This window comes from Poecilia mexicana, unplaced genomic scaffold (assembly GCF_051168715.1).
Source record: "Poecilia mexicana isolate PSO_F unplaced genomic scaffold, ASM5116871v1 scaffold_2, whole genome shotgun sequence".
Taxonomy (NCBI): domain Eukaryota; kingdom Metazoa; phylum Chordata; class Actinopteri; order Cyprinodontiformes; family Poeciliidae; genus Poecilia; species Poecilia mexicana.
In genome coordinates this window covers 51,515,351-51,530,873 of record NW_028263371.1, presented here as the reverse complement: position 1 = coordinate 51,530,873, position 15,523 = coordinate 51,515,351, and the positions used below count along the sequence as shown (strand labels likewise).

The window sequence follows — 15,523 nt, the reverse complement described above, 5'->3', positions numbered from 1 at the left end:
GCTGCCAGATTCAGGTCTGGCAGCTGAAGTTTCCCTTTGAAAACAAGGGACACAGAATAACAAGAATTAAAGCTCTGCGGAGCCTCAAGCGGCCCTCGCAGCCAAGCACTGCGAAGGCTTGGCCACCGCGGATGTTCCAGCACCGTCTCCCCTCAGCAACACCTCCCCCCAGCCACCGCTTCCTCTCAGCACCTCCTACCCCCCAGCCACCGCCTCCCCTCAGCACCACGTCCCCCCAGCCACCTCCTCCCCCCAGCCACCGCCTCCCCTCAGCACCACCTCCCCCCAGCCACCGCCTCCCCTCAGCACCTCCTCCCCTCAGCCACCGCCTCCCCTCAGCACCTCCTCCCCTCAGCCACCGCCTCCCCTCAGCACCACGTCCCCCAGCCACCACCTCCCCCCAGCCACCGCCTCGCTCTCATGGAGCTGCCGAACCCGCCCTTAAGATGGTCACTCTGTCATGTTCGACATTGCTCCCAGACAATGCACAAAAATCTGGTGCAGATCGGCTGATATCGCAAGGAGACACAGCTGTTTGATTAACCTGGGTGCGCAGTGGAGTCAAATTACAATGTAATGCTTTTGGACTCTGTAGAGGTTCTCCAGAGTCACCGTTAAAGCAAGACATCCAGCAGAAAAAATGGCTACTTTCTGTTGGATTGTGGTGGGGCAGAGTTGATGTCATCACTTGGCCTTTGTCAGTTTGATATTACAGGCATTGATGCAATTTATTTCTCTGAAAACTAAGCTTCTCCCTCAATCTCTTTCTCATTGGTGGAGTAACGGTGACCCCTACTGACTTATTTTACATACTGATCAATTTATTTATCATCTTTAGCTCTGTGATCCAATTTAATGATCCTAGAATTCCATCAACCCATCCATGTATGTGTCATTGGTGGAGCAATACTGACATCTGTTGGAGAATTACTGAAATAGCTTCTAAAATAGCGGTTCTCAACGTGGGCGGTACCACCCCCCAGGGGCGTTCAGAGGACAGCAGGGGGCGCTAGCGGGCATTTTTACAAAAGGGGGGCGCTGGGATGCCTTTGGGGGGCGTTTGGTCAAAGGTAAACTTTACACCTTAAATACACAACAATGCCAGTTTAGACTTTGAGCAACTTGGTAAAACTGTATTGTGTAACATTAAAACATGGTTGGCTGCAACTGTATCGATGGCAGCTCTCCTTCTATTCAGTGTTTGTAGCTTCTTGGCGCAGCTCCGTTCTGCTGCTACTGGTAGCTAAAATCACCTCACTGTGTGTCCCTCTGAAAAATGACCCATTTAAATAAAGAAATAAAGAAATCCCTCCATGGGTGATACCACGATAGAGAGCGTTCATTTTATAGCGTTAACACCGGTGCTGTAAGTGGTCCGGTATGAAACGGGTGTGATGGAACAACGGTACCACAGCACTTTTAAATTTCAATAATCAGAATACCGAAATTGTTTCCGTTGCTTTAAAAGGTTTATGTCAGTCTGCCTTTTCCCCATCGATACGTTTCCCGACCGCTGTGCACCTTTGGGGGCTAAAAAAATAAATAAAAACAACACGCACATTGCACAAAACTCTGAAACAGGGGAAGCGGGACATAAAACGGAGTGACGAACTAGATGTGAATTATGGCATAAAAACAGAGAATCCGACGCTGGACAGTGAAAAAATTAACACATGACGTGAAACACATGACGATTAGGCGGCGCAGCAGGGGATGAGTGAAGATTAATGATGGTCAATAAACGATAAAATAAATCTAGCAACAGGAAAGAAACTAAAGTGGACATAGCAATAAACCAAGAGAGGACAATATTAATCAGAGAAAACTAAATAGAAATGAATGAAGAACAAAATGCAAGAATAAACTAAGAAACTAAAGTAAATACAGAGGAATAAACTGATATGGCAAGACCTTTCGAGCAATAATTAATACAGAGGACTGTATGGCAAGAATAAACAGACACTATTTCCAGATAAAAGGTAAAATAATATTGTTGAAATGTCATGGGTTTGTTGAGACCATATTTGATACTGAGAATAAATATATGTTAGACCATAACAGTAAAGAACTTATCACTTATGTTTTTAATTAGATGATATATTTCTTCAATATTATTTTTCATGTCAGTGTTAATGTCATGAGGCTGATGACTCCATGACACTTTCAATTTGACTCATTAGGATTTGATTAAGAACCAGATTTGTTCTTTGTAATTTCTGTCCAGTAAAACTATTAATCTTTAAATCAATAGACAGGTCTATATAAAGATATAATCCATGTTTCTGTTTCATATTTATACGGCATTAAAAGGATCTGGAACTTTTGTTTTTCCACTGAAAGCTCTGGTTTGCACACTAAATGCCATGTGGGTGAAGTTTTATGGATGATACTCTGATGTCCCATTCTCCTAAAGGCAGCACAGAGCTGCACCACCAGAAACTGACAAACACTGAAGAGAGGAAGAGCTATGATTAATGTAGTTACAGTTCTATCCATGTTTTAATGTTGCAGAGCTCAGTCGTTTTGCAAATAGTTCAACGTTTAAACTGGCATGTTGTACATCTTTTATCTGATCATTTTGTGGAAGATTTAACAACTAGAAAATGGCACAAAATAAGAATATTTTTCCACTGATTGGCTGCTGTTAGGTCTACTGAATTTAACTTGAATGTTCATTGCATTTTTTGTAAACACCTGTGAAAATGTCTATTCCCATTACTTTTTTGTTCTTTGGGAAATAATTTTTGATGATAAATACAGAAACAATCATAAAAATCAAAACATCTACAATAGTGACAGTAATAATGATAAAATAATGGTCAGTGCAAAGTAGCCTGCAAATTCTTTGGTTGGGGGCAGTGAGGGACCTGGATAAAGGCTAGGGGGGCACTGGCCCAAAAAAGGTTGAGAAACACTGTTCTAAAAGGTGACTTCTGATGAATGTTGTACTTCATCTTTTTTTAAACCAAAATTAGTCAATTTTTGTACTCTAACTGAAAAAACACAATTATTTAAAAAACCATAAATCATATAACAATGTATATTTTCATACATATTATGTTAACATGGCCTGGATGGATACAAGCCATGTATCCTAGCCTCCCAAATCCTTTATGTTTAATGATTTGGGAGAATGTATGTGTATCTGAACAGCTGGATTAATGCTTTATCTGGTAACATAAGTTGCATTCTTTTCAGCAGTCTCTTTGTCATTGGTGGAGCAATACTGCCCCCTTCTGGTGAATTAGTGAAAAAACTTCTAAACAGTTGACTTTTTATTAATGACTTAATCTTATTTTTAACCAAAATTAGTGAATCTTCGTACTGTAACTCATAAAAAGACCATCTGTAAAAAACAGGAAACATAATTTATATTTAAATAATTATTTTCTTAGCATAATAATGGATGGATACAATGTTCTGTATTGCATGGACTGTTTTTATGTTTAAAGTTTTGGGAGTATATATGTGTATATGGACAGCTGGACTGATATTTTATCTGGTGACTTATCTTGACATTATCTGAATTGTCTTTTCAGCAGCTCTTCTTTGTGAAGCACGCAATATCTTGTGCAGATTAGGCAATATAGCAAGGAGATACAGCTCTTTGATCAACCTAGGGGGCACAGGAGAGTCAAGTAATAATGTAATGCTATTGGGCTCTTTAGAGGTTCACCAGAGTTGATCACATAAAGTCTGGTGCAAATCGGATGAAGCATGTGTGATTTAGAGATGATCGTAGACATGGCGAGCATTGCTATTCGCTATTTAGCCACCCCCACATGGTTCAACCAGCAGCCAACATTCACAGAGGGCTTCACATGTCATTTTCTATCAGTTGGCACAGGATTTAACCCATTTCAATCATAGAGTAATAGTACGACATCCAGCAGAAAAAAACAGGTGACTTCCTTTTGGAGGGGGGTGTGGTTTAGGTGACCAGCCTTGATCACATTCACATGGTCAATTAATGAATTGACCATGTGAATGTGATCATGGCTGGTCTATAATGAGACATGGAAAGTCTGATTCAGCTCTGACCTGTCCTGGAGAAGTTATTCCATTCTAATGTTTCATGGCACAAAGCCAAAGTTTGACGCTTAGCCACGCCCACATGCTTTGATGTACGAGGATTCTTTTGATAACATTTCACCTTTAATGTCTCACCTCTCTGCTGAGTGAGTTTGGAGTCTGTATCTCAAAAGGTGTGGGAGGAGATAAATCAGATGTGACATCTATGAAATAGGGGAAATTATGGCTGTGATCCAAAATGGCCGACTTCCTGTTGGGTTTGGACCATGGCTCCAAGAGACTTTTTTGTACTTTCTGAGAAGCTAGACATGTGTACCAAGTTTCATAATTCTAAGTTAAAGCATGGCTTGGGGCTGATCATGTTTTGGGTGAGAAGTGTCATTTCACAAAGCCAAAGTTTGACCCTTAGCCATGCCCACATGCTTTGATGTACAAAAATTCTTTTGATAACTCTTCACCTTTAATGTCTCAACTCTCTGCTGAGTGAGTTTGAAGTCTGTATCTCAAAAGGTGTGGGAGGAGTTAAATCAGATGTGACGTCTATGAAATAGAGGAAATTGCGGCTTTGATCCAAAATGGCCGACTTCCTGTTGGGTTTGGACCATGGCTCCAAGAGACTTTTTTATACATCCTGACAAGATACACGTGTACCAAGTTTCATAATTCTAGGTTGAAGCATGGCTTGGGGCTGATCATTTAAAATATGCTAGGGGGCGCTGTTGAGACATTAGGCCACGCCCACCAAATATTGCACTGGATTCCTGTCCGGGGTTGGACAAAGCTCCATCCTAGTGAGTTTGGTACAGCTGGACCCAAAATTGTGGAATTCAGAGCCAAACGTATGGGCACGTTCTGACAGGTCACTTCGCCATGCTGCCACGGCCACCTGCTACATCCAAGCCAGATGGGGTTGGAATCCAATACACACCCACTTGTCTTCTGTCTCTGGACACAGTTTCATGTTCATTAGGTCAGAGGGGTCAGATAGCAACTGTTCACAGTAAAACATGACACTTCCTGTTCTAAGGGGGCGTGGCTTATGAGATCTGAAAATTTCACTATACCATCTTGTAGAGCACTCAAGGATGATCAAACACAGGAAGTTTGATGCCTCTCTGACTTTTTGTGTAGGAGATATAAAAGTTTTATATTTCTTGGTGAGTCGGTGAACTTTGACCCCTGGTATCACCCCTTCAGCATGCACGAAAACTCACCGTTTTGATAACTTTGAATCGGGCATGCCTTATGAACCAACTGACCAAGTTTGAAGCCGATCCATCAAAATCCCTAGGACAAGTTCGATCAAATACGAAGGCTGTAAACAACCAAAATGGGCTCAAATTCACATCTTCAATCCAAAATGGCCGACTTCCTGTCATACTTGCACTATGACATTAATTGTAAATTCTGAGCATCTTGGTGAGCTCTACCAGTGTACCAAATTTCATGTCTCTACAATGAACTAAGTGAATAGGAAAGGGTCTTTTGAAAAATTCTAGGGGGCGCCGTTGAGCCATTTTTTTGCGATTTTTGCGTCGACCTTAAAATACGTAAATTTTAAACAGGATCTATGGATCTGCCAAGTTTGGTGACTTTTCACATATGTTAAAGCCCCCAAACAGCCAATTCATTTGACGGGAGAAAATAAATAAATAATAAATAAATAATAAATAAATAAATAATAAATAATAAATAAATAATAATAAATAAACATTTGAAAAACAATAGGCCTTCACAGCACTTAGCTGCTCGGGAATAATAATTTAACACTTCTCTCATGCAGCACTTTAATGCAATGAGGACACAGAGTGCAAAAGCCCTCAAGTGGATGATTACGCGACCAATCAATCCCAGAGAGGTTTACTAGCTGCCAGGTGGTTTACAAATCGCAATTTCCTTAAATGAGATGATGCAAATATTAACACAGGAAAATTAATAACTTTTCAAGAAATTTCCCACTGTATTTACATTTTTTAGGAATATACCCAGTAGTATCGATTAATATTTATTTTAAACCCCTTTTTACAGTCAATTATTTTAATGTCAACATTTTTAATTTGACATTGACTTACAAATACTGCACTGGAGGCATAATAGTCTTCCAATCTATCAAACTATCTAGCTTCAAAAATACTACGTCAAATTTTAAGAAATATTTGGAACATGGCACAGTCAAACGAACAGAGCAAGTCCCACCAGGTGGTGCAAAGCAACACAGAAAGCTGGACTTCAGTGTAAAACAATTATGTGTGGTAAAATAGCAGAAGCTGGTCAGAAAGTAAGTAAATGGAGAAGATGCTAAACTTAAACATGGTTGACATTTTTATGCTGTGGCAAAGGAGACTGTTGTCTTCAGCTTCTGAAAGTAACTAGCAAAATAACTTCTAAGTTACTTTTTCAAAGGGTAATCAGTTACCAGAAGTCCAGGTACTTTTCCAAGATAACTATGCCGACACTGTTGGAGGGGAACCGAAAGGCACAAAATCAAAACATGAACAGTGTGATAAATTACAATATGTTTATTGAACAGAAGCTTCACAGGACAGGCAACAGAAAGCAGACAATAGTTGGCTGTTTTAAGTTACTGGTAGACACAAGAAACATTTTATAATAGGTAGAACAAGTCGAAAGTTTCACAAAATGGGTTTCCCCACTGGTGGACTTCAGTAAGCTTAATATTTTTACACAAACAAACTTTCATTACAAGGTGGACAGAATGGTTTAAAAAGCATAAACAGCAGTGCAAATCAAAAATTAGATCCATTCATCTCAATGTCACTGGATATACATTTTTCATTTTTAAATACAGTATAACTACAACATACATTGTTGGTGAACTCTGACTTCTTTGTTGAAGATTGTTTATTGCAGAATGTTTATCATCCTCAAATTTAAATATGGACTTCACATGTTCATATGTCTGCATTAAAAAAGTAAGCCAAACTGAAATCAGGGTCTCTTGTCCAGCTCTACATTGTCAGTTTTTTTGTTTTTTTTGGGGCGCTTCTTTACTAAAAAGAAGCCAATGGACAAACAAATTGCTCCAGTGACTGCTATAATTAGCAGAGCAAATGTTGCATTAAATCCGGTTGCGGCATCTTCGGCAGAGAGCTTCATACCCAAGAAGTTCACATTGTTTATTGGCTCTGTGGAAAACATAAACACATTTATTAGTAATCTATAACAGGTTAACTGTAAAATTAACTTTATACTTCTAACAATTCATTCTGAAACATTTAACCCTTCTAGGCGGGATGTGTCGGCGCCGACACATCGAAATTTGCAGTACCGTAATTCCGCCACACGTAGCGCTATCTGAAAAATTCCAACGGTTTCTGAAAGGGGAGGCGTTGCCCTTTCCAGCAAGTATCGGGTTAATACGGCAACTTCACAGCTGCAGCTGCAGAGAGGTAATTAATCCGGGGGGCACTCGTTTTATAGACGGCATATTGCGAAAATAACTTGCTGGATATTGAAAGTTCCAGTTGTTATCGATACATGGGTAAGTATATCATCTCACAGGACATTTAACGAACTACTTACAGTTAAAATAAGGAACGTTTATTTAGGCAGACGCTTGAAACTCCGGCGTAAAAGGGTTAACATATGCTTTTGCATAAGTTAGTTTTCTAACTAAACTAGCTTGTGCTAGAACAGTTTCTCACTTCTGTTGTTGGGTTTATTTTGAAAAATTAAAGTCAAACATATCAAAGTTGGATATGTCTCGATTTGTATTTTTATTTTTGAGAATTTTTTATCTGACCTGGAATCAGAGACACTAAGGTTACTTTCCAAGAAGTGTATCTTTTTACCTTCAGGCTTAGGAGTAGGAGTAGGGGTAGGGGTGGGGTTAGGGTTCCAACACTCATGAGGTCCAGTTGTTGGGTCGGGAAACCCGTTGCAGCTGATGATGGAGGAGTAAAAGGACACAGAGGCTTTGGGGGTTCGAGGGAGATCAGGGTCTGAGCGATTGACATAGAAAAGTCCAAATCTCTCTGTATAGCCAACAGCCCATTCCAGGTTGTCCAGCAGAGACCAAGCAGTGTAGCCAATAATATTGACATTGTCAAGCAGATAAGCTGCAGAAAACAGAAAATGTAATTAAGCACACAAGCTGGTAAAAGGTATTAATTTATGCAAGTTTTCAGGTTTGAACAACTGAAGAATGCTATAACAGATTTTATTGTAAACATGATTTTCTCTCATTTTAGATACTCTATATTCCACGAAGTTGTTTTAATACCTTTGAGCACTTGGTTGATGTACTGTTCATAATAGTATTTCCTGTGAACGTCATTGAGATCAACTGGCCCATTTTCAGAGACACCGTTCTCAGTGATGATAATCGGAGGATTTCTGTACTCATCCTTGATGAATTTCAGCAATCTTCGGAGACCAAATGGTGTCATCCTCAGCCAGACAGAACCGGTTTCCAACCAGGTCCGATCACTAATAACCACCACACCCCTGTGACAAGTGAATAATTATGTAATTTAGAGTTTAAATTAAAAACATGGACACTTTTTAAAAGAATATTTAGGAAAAATGTAATGAGCATATAGTCATGATTTCCACATGAAGTTAATTTTAAATTGCTTTGTGACAAAGCTAATGGCCTTACCTGTCTGCCTCAAAGTGTTGAGTAGTTCCAAAGTCTACAGGGAATGCCAAGACACTGCAGTAATGGTTTAATCCGAAGTAATCATAAGTGCCATTAATTCGCTTAATTTCCTCAGGAGTAAACTCAGGAAGCCTTAAGAAGAAAAATTTGAGAAGAAATTATATGAGAGAAAACATCAGTGGATGTAATAAGTTGAAAATAAAATTGAGAAGAATCTGCAGAGGGAGGCATTCGTTTGGCACAAACTATAGTCAAGGTATTTCAAGATGTACCCAAACATTTTACCTGGATTTTGTCAATCCACCTGCAAGACTTTGCTCTAGAACAGATTTCTTCACCAGTGGGCTGTAATCACCATTAAAAATGGGATGGACCCACCAGCCAAGATAAAACTGTGGACAGAGTTTGACACACAGCAATCGTCAACTACATCACCACACAAGGTTTTGTGTTATACAATCACAGGACAATGTATACCTCAACCACGTTTCGCGCAGCTTCATAGTCCTCTTGCTTGTAGGGGTTTCTGGGTTCTGCCCAGTCTGAGTTTACAGTGATGGAGACCAGTCCTCCCTGTGAGGCTCTGTATTTGTCATTGTAGACATGCCAGGCCTCTGCATGGGATCTGATTATGTTGTGGCCTACAATGTATGGAAGAGTATCTGGTCTGTCGTTGAAACCTGGAAAATATAAAATTAAATATGGTGATACAGAGTTTATCATGCAAGTATAATTAAATATACATGTTTGAAAATGCAGCCTATTTTCTTCCTTAGACTTATGGACTTTAGTCAATGCAAAACTCCTGACATCTACCATGCTTAGCATAAAGTATAATTCCAGTTAAAAATACCTTACATACCTGGGGCATGTGCACCTTGGACATGGCCTAATACAGTTATTATGAAGGGCTCGTTAAAAGTGATCCAAAGTTTCACTTTGGGACCAAGATTTTGAAAGAGGACATCCGCATAATCCCTGAATCGTTGAATGATGGTCTCATTTTCCCAACCTCCAACATCCTGCAGAGCTTGTGGGAGATCCCAGTGGTACAAAGTGACCTGATCCAAAAGAAAAACAGTTCGTAAAAAAGGTAAAACATTTTTCCGAATGATTATTTTTGAGAAATACTTACTTGAGGATTAATGTTTGCTGCAATGAGGGAATCCACCAGTTTTTTGTAGTAATTTAGACCAGCCTGATTGATGTATTTGGTAGTACCGTCAGGCAGGATCCGTGGCCAGGATATGGAGAAGCGATAGTGAGACACCTTGACTTTCTTCAGTGCAGCAATGTCATCTTCCATCCTATTGTAACTGTTACAAGCCACATCCCCAGTGTCATGCTCAGATATTTTTCCAGGGGTGTGTGTAAACTTGTCCCAGATACTGAGACCTTTTCCATCTTCTCTCCATGCCCCTTCAATCTGGAAAGAGGAAAATCGGATAAGAGGTTATGTATAATTTCTTGTTGCTGGACTTTTGGAGGAAATGTCTTTTTTTTTCCACAGAAGGAGCTAAAAAACAAGGACTTAAACTGAAAAACTTAAATTAATCGATTTCATTTAATTTTTTTTTAAAAATATTAACCATTATTTGTTATTTTTGTAAAAACAATAGAAATGAAAAATATAAAATTAAAACTATTGTTGACCATAGCTGTTTAAATCTCACATTTTTTCAGTTGAACTAACAACTGAGGGAAGAAACTAAAGTATTTTGGGTATTGAAGGATAGATTTTGTTCATGTCGCCAATTGAAACCAGAGATTAAGACATCGGCACATACCAGGAGGCCTGAATGATTTTAACAGGAAGTTGCTCTGTTTTGTAAGTCTGGGATTTGACTGCATTGTCCAACGGGAACAAAAACTGTTTCAGTAACTAAGGCTGATCTCACTTTGAGCTGATAAATGGGTATCTCAATCACTTTAAACTGTAAACACTGACATGTTTGCATTTGGTTTGGAATAGTAGTACAGCCATTAGAACAAAGAGATGTTTTGACTTTCCCTTTGGCCCTAATATTAAATGTTAGTCCAAAGCTAAAACATGGAACAAAATGTCATCAATTATAGCTCATACAGAAAAATTGGAACTGATTTTTTTTAAATTTATTTTGCAACATACTAACTCTTCTGTAGCAATTTTCATTAAATAACAAATATGTTAGCCATGACCAAACATCTTGCTGAAACCACCTGAGCGCAAAATCAGTTTGTGGATTTAACTTGACCTTAACTTAGATTGATCTGAAAATAAATGATCAAAACATTTGGATTATATTTGTCATGTAAGCTTTTTTACCTGGTATGATGCTGTTGCACTACTCCAAATGAAATCCTTTTTGAATTCTCCATATATCATCTTTTCATCTTCTGGCAACGGGAAACCATTGTCTTTGATAATATTGTAGTAGAAATGAGCCGAAAACTTAGGTGTTCTGGGTCGGTTTGGGTTATTGAAGTCTACGTGGTGCAGACCATACCCAAAGAGGTAGCCATAAAGGAACTGAAAAGAATCCATGAGATATGTTGCATAGCCTTTTACCTTGACTCCATCTAGTTCATAGGCTGTTAAGATAGACATAAGAAAATAAACAGAAATTAGTTGCGAATGATATTGAAATATACAAAATATGTTTGTTAATGTTTGTTTATAGTATTGCACCTTTAAGAGCCTCATCAATGTAGGTTTTGTGAAGGAAAACTCTGTCAATTTCATCATAAGCCCATTCCCTGGGAGTGGCAACTGAATTTTCAGTAATGTAAATATCTGGATCTCCATATTCTGCCTTGATCCAGTTGAGGAGCCTTCTCATGCCAAATGATACAGCTCTTGTGAATCCAATTGGTGTAGTCGGTTGATCAAGTATCTCTTCTTCTTGATAGTCCCAGTCACTTAGATAAGATGCTGGAGAAAGTGCACCTGTAACATGGGTTACTAGCCTGGAGGTGTAGTGATTGGCACAGAACATGTCAGCAGTTCCTTTGATCAAGTTCTTTTCCTCGTCTGTGAAAGATGGGAGTCTTGACTGTTTAAGACCTTGAAGTTCACTTTTGACCAAAACTTGGGCTTTCAAGGCCTCTGGATAGTCCCCATTCTTGAAGATTGGGTGGGCAAACCAACCCACATTGAACTGCATTGCACGGTCAGCAGCAACAAGATCACGAGGGACATTAATATCTTTAGGTTCAACCCATTCAGCATTGAGGGCAATGGAAACCATCCCTCCTTGAGAAGCGCGGTATTTGTCATCATACGTGTGGTATGCTGTAGCGTGAGCTTTTATTAAGTTATGTGCAACTTGGTATGGTGCTGTTCCTGGCTCCCTAATTTTTGGAGGAATTTGTCCAGTCCCATATCCTAGCCATGCAAGTCCTTGAGGGTCATTCATGGTCATCCAGAATTTTACTCTGTCACCAAAGGTGGCAAAGCAGAAGTCACAATAATCATTAAAAATGTCAATCATCTCTACATTCTGCCAGCCACCAATGTCTTGTAGAGCTTGCGGGAGGTCCCAGTGATAAATTGTGACCATTGGGGTGATTTTTCTGGCCAAGAGGCCATCAATAAGTCTGTTGTAATAATCGACACCCTTTTGGTTCAGGGATGCACGTCTACCATTGGGAAAGATTCTAGACCATGACAGAGAAAATCTGTATGACTTCACTTTCAAGGCTTGCAGCATGTAAAGGTCTTCATCAAGTCTATTGTAACTGTCACATGCATCATTTCCATTCACATCTTCAGGAATACCACTACCTGGGTTATTACTGACTACATCCCATACACTGGGTCCTTTCCCATCCTGGTTATATCCACCCTCAATCTGGTAAGCTGAAGATGAGACGCCCCATAAGAAGTCTTGTGAGAAATGACCATAGTGATACATTTGTCTGTCTAACCTTTTCTGTGGTGTGAATTTTTCCCAGACAGCCTTTGATGCTGATGGGACCTCTGAGGGTGGCAGTGGGGTGGAGCGGCGAGGTGGTGATATTTTCACACCTTCAAAATAATCTTGTTTGCGTGAAACAAAACCATTTTGCTCAATGATCTGAGCAAAAAAATATGCTGATTGTTTTGGTGTCCTCGGTCTGTATCCATCTACAAAATTAACCTGGTGAAGTCCAAATCTTTCACTGTACCCTTTGTTTCCCTCAAATCCATCCATAAGTGATTGCACTGTGAATCGCTGCACATCCACTTTATCGGTTTCAATGGCTGTAAAATGAAAACAGAAGACAATATTAAAAAGTTATGGTTGGTTTCTTTCTGCTAAGCTATGGCAAATAATACAGAAATTACAAGCACTAACCGTTTAGGGCCTCACTGATGTAACCCCTCATGTACTCTATTCTGCTAACATCATTCAGGGTGTCTCCACTGTCATTTGTTGGCATGCCATTCCCAGTTATGTAAATGGGCACATTGTTAACGGCTAGATATTTTGTTTTAATGTGGTTCAGAAGAGACCGTAGCCCCTCCGGCATGGAGTAGATCCAGTCTGATGCTGTAGCAGGCCATGAGGGGTCCACTTTAGCCTGGAAGTCTCCAACTCCTTCAGGACCAGGGGTGCACCCACCTACACTGCTGCTCACTAAACGGGAGGTATAATGATTCAGACCAAAAAAGTCAGAAGTTCCTTTGATCCTCGCCTTCTCTCCTTCAGTGAAAGATGGAAGCACTGCTGGTGCAGATGAGGGACACTCGTTTCTTTTCTTTTCTATCTGTGTTTTGAGAACTTCAGGATAATCCCCATCTATGAAGATAGGATGGGCAAACCAGCCTAGCATAAACTCAAGGTAGCGCTCTGCAGCTGCCTTATCTTCAGGTTTGTTAGGATCAGCTGCCTCTGCCCAGTCAGAGTTTAGTGCAATGCCCACTTTCCCTCCCTGTGTCTTTCTGTAATTGTCATTGTAGTCATGCCAGGCTTCAGCATGGGATTTCAGTATATTATGAGTGACCTGTAGAAATAAGAATTAAAAAGTGAAGGGTTATAGCCTAAGCAAAATTTAGACATGTTTAAAAGGTTTTGATGTGGTGATACCACTATGTTTACCTGATAAGAAGTAGTCGCATAGTCTTTTATTCCAGGAGCATGCTCACCAGTTCCATGTCCAGCATGGCTCACCACCCAGGGACTACTGAATGTGTTCCAGCTCTTGACCCTGTCTCCATATCTATGGAAGCAGAAGGCTGCATAGTCTTTGTAAGCTGCAACAATGGACGGGTTGGTCCATCCACCCTTGTCTTGGAGAGCCTGAGGCAGATCCCAATGGTAGATAGTGGCAACAGGCTGTATGCCAGATTCAATAAGAGCATTGATCAGATTGTCATAGTAGAGAGCTCCTTCTTCATTCAGGCTGTCTTTCTGACCTGAGGGGAATATACGGGCCCAGGAAATGGAGAACTGGTAGGTATTGACTCCAAGACCTCGCAGGAGGTAGACATCTATATCGACCTTCCTGTAGCTGTCAGCAGCTGTGTCAGCAGTATGATTATTAAAGGCTTGGTTTTCATGACCAAAGCGATCCCAGATGGTCTCGCCTTTCCCTTCTGCTGCCCATGCACCTTCAACCTTGAAAGACTCTGTGGATGTAGCCCATTGGAAGCCAGCAGGGAATGCTTTAGTGAGAGCATCTCTCTCTCCACTGCTTAAAAACAGACATCAAATATAAATAAAAATGAAAAAGCAGTCAATGTATGTGTTACTTAAACAAGTCTTACCTTTCACTGCTGGAGGTTCTCAGCTCGGGTTTTGCCAGGGAGCCTGCAAGATGCACAACGTCATCCTGTCTTTTCACCCCCCTACCTTGACTTCCAAGGATGCACAGAAAATACAAACACCCCAGCCACAATAGCTTCTGCATCGTGACCCAAATAGGATGCACTGAGGATTTTCTCTGATTGGACAGCTATTTAAAGAATAAAGCTCCTCCTTTTTGGCATTTTCTCTATGGCTGTTATGATGGTTATGAAACCCAGTTTATCAAATTTTACTGTTTTATTGCACATATCTGATATCCTCAGGAACACTATGAACTCACACGTGTAAAAAACGGCCTCCTTATCATATAACCATGGTTACTTTTATGGTGAACAGTCCTTGTCAATATGAATGTTTCGGAAGGAGTGTAGTACACTTCACTAAAGATTAGTGTTATAGAACCATCAGTGTGGAAGTGAAACTTCCACATACATTATTCAGGTTCACAATTACTGGATTTAGTTTTTTTTAGAATCAGCTTTAAGTACATTGTCTCTCTGTTTGAAAACATTACAAATACACATTTAAATATATCATCACTTCCCGCTCTTTACTGTATGTAAACACCACCTTAGATAAGTAGTTGTATAGCATGTTTGTTTTGTCCAATACTAGACAAAAAACAAACAAAAAACATTTGAAAACGTCTTTTGCATTGTAACTTAAAGCAATGTTTTCATTACCTTTTTTATAGCAATAATTGTATGATTTAGCTCTGGCATTCTTCTGAATTGTTATCACCTTGTTTTTTCATCTTCCTCACCCTTTTTATTTGATTTTTGCAGTCAGGGATTATTGTCTTTTTTCATGTTTGAGCCAAGCCACTTTGAAAGGCATCAGCCCCTTCAGCCATGTGCTATAGCTCATAATGTATAGTTCATATAGGGTAGTATGACTTTGTTAAGGATAAGTGGATGTAGGCAATGAATAGATGTTTTGAAAATAGTCTCGAGGTTTAGTCTTTTCAGCTTTGCAAACATACCCTAAGAAAAGTACACAGTTTCTGCTTTACCATTATCCATTTACTTTTATTATAGTTTAGAATATTTCCGATGACTGCTGTGTCTTGTGATGTAGCTCACATGTTTTAGGCTGGGTTGTT

The 15,523-nt window shown here is 39.7% G+C and overlaps 1 protein-coding gene across 1 annotated transcript; it reads right to left on the bottom strand.

Moving 5' to 3' along the window:
• Window positions 1–6,532: 6,532 nt before the first annotated feature.
• LOC148160909 (lactase/phlorizin hydrolase-like) lies at window positions 6,533–14,524 on the bottom strand. The gene is made up of 13 exons (XM_088008399.1): window positions 14,382–14,524; window positions 13,714–14,308; window positions 12,970–13,618; window positions 11,322–12,875; window positions 10,959–11,224; window positions 9,789–10,079; window positions 9,516–9,714; window positions 9,131–9,333; window positions 8,939–9,045; window positions 8,654–8,785; window positions 8,276–8,499; window positions 7,845–8,111; window positions 6,533–7,178 (listed from the first exon to the last, which is right to left on the bottom strand). Exons 1-13 carry the CDS (start codon window positions 14,522–14,524, stop codon window positions 6,982–6,984), a joined length of 4,827 nt encoding a protein of 1,608 aa, XP_087864525.1. The 3' UTR covers window positions 6,533–6,981.
• Window positions 14,525–15,523: the final 999 nt, after the last annotated feature.

What these genes read in the sequence shown, in the direction of transcription:
- LOC148160909 (XM_088008399.1), bottom strand. Translation starts at nt 14,524, where the DNA reads ATGCAGAAGCTATTGTGGCTGGGGTGTTTGTATTTTCTGTGCATCCTT. An exon ending in ATGCGACTACTTCTTATCAG is followed by an intron (nt 13,619 to 13,713) that starts GTAAACATAGTG and finishes TTATTTCTACAG; the next exon opens with GTCACTCATAATATACTGAA. An exon ending in GTGCAACAGCATCATACCAG is followed by an intron (nt 10,080 to 10,958) that starts GTAAAAAAGCTT and finishes TCCTCTTTCCAG; the next exon opens with ATTGAAGGGGCATGGAGAGA.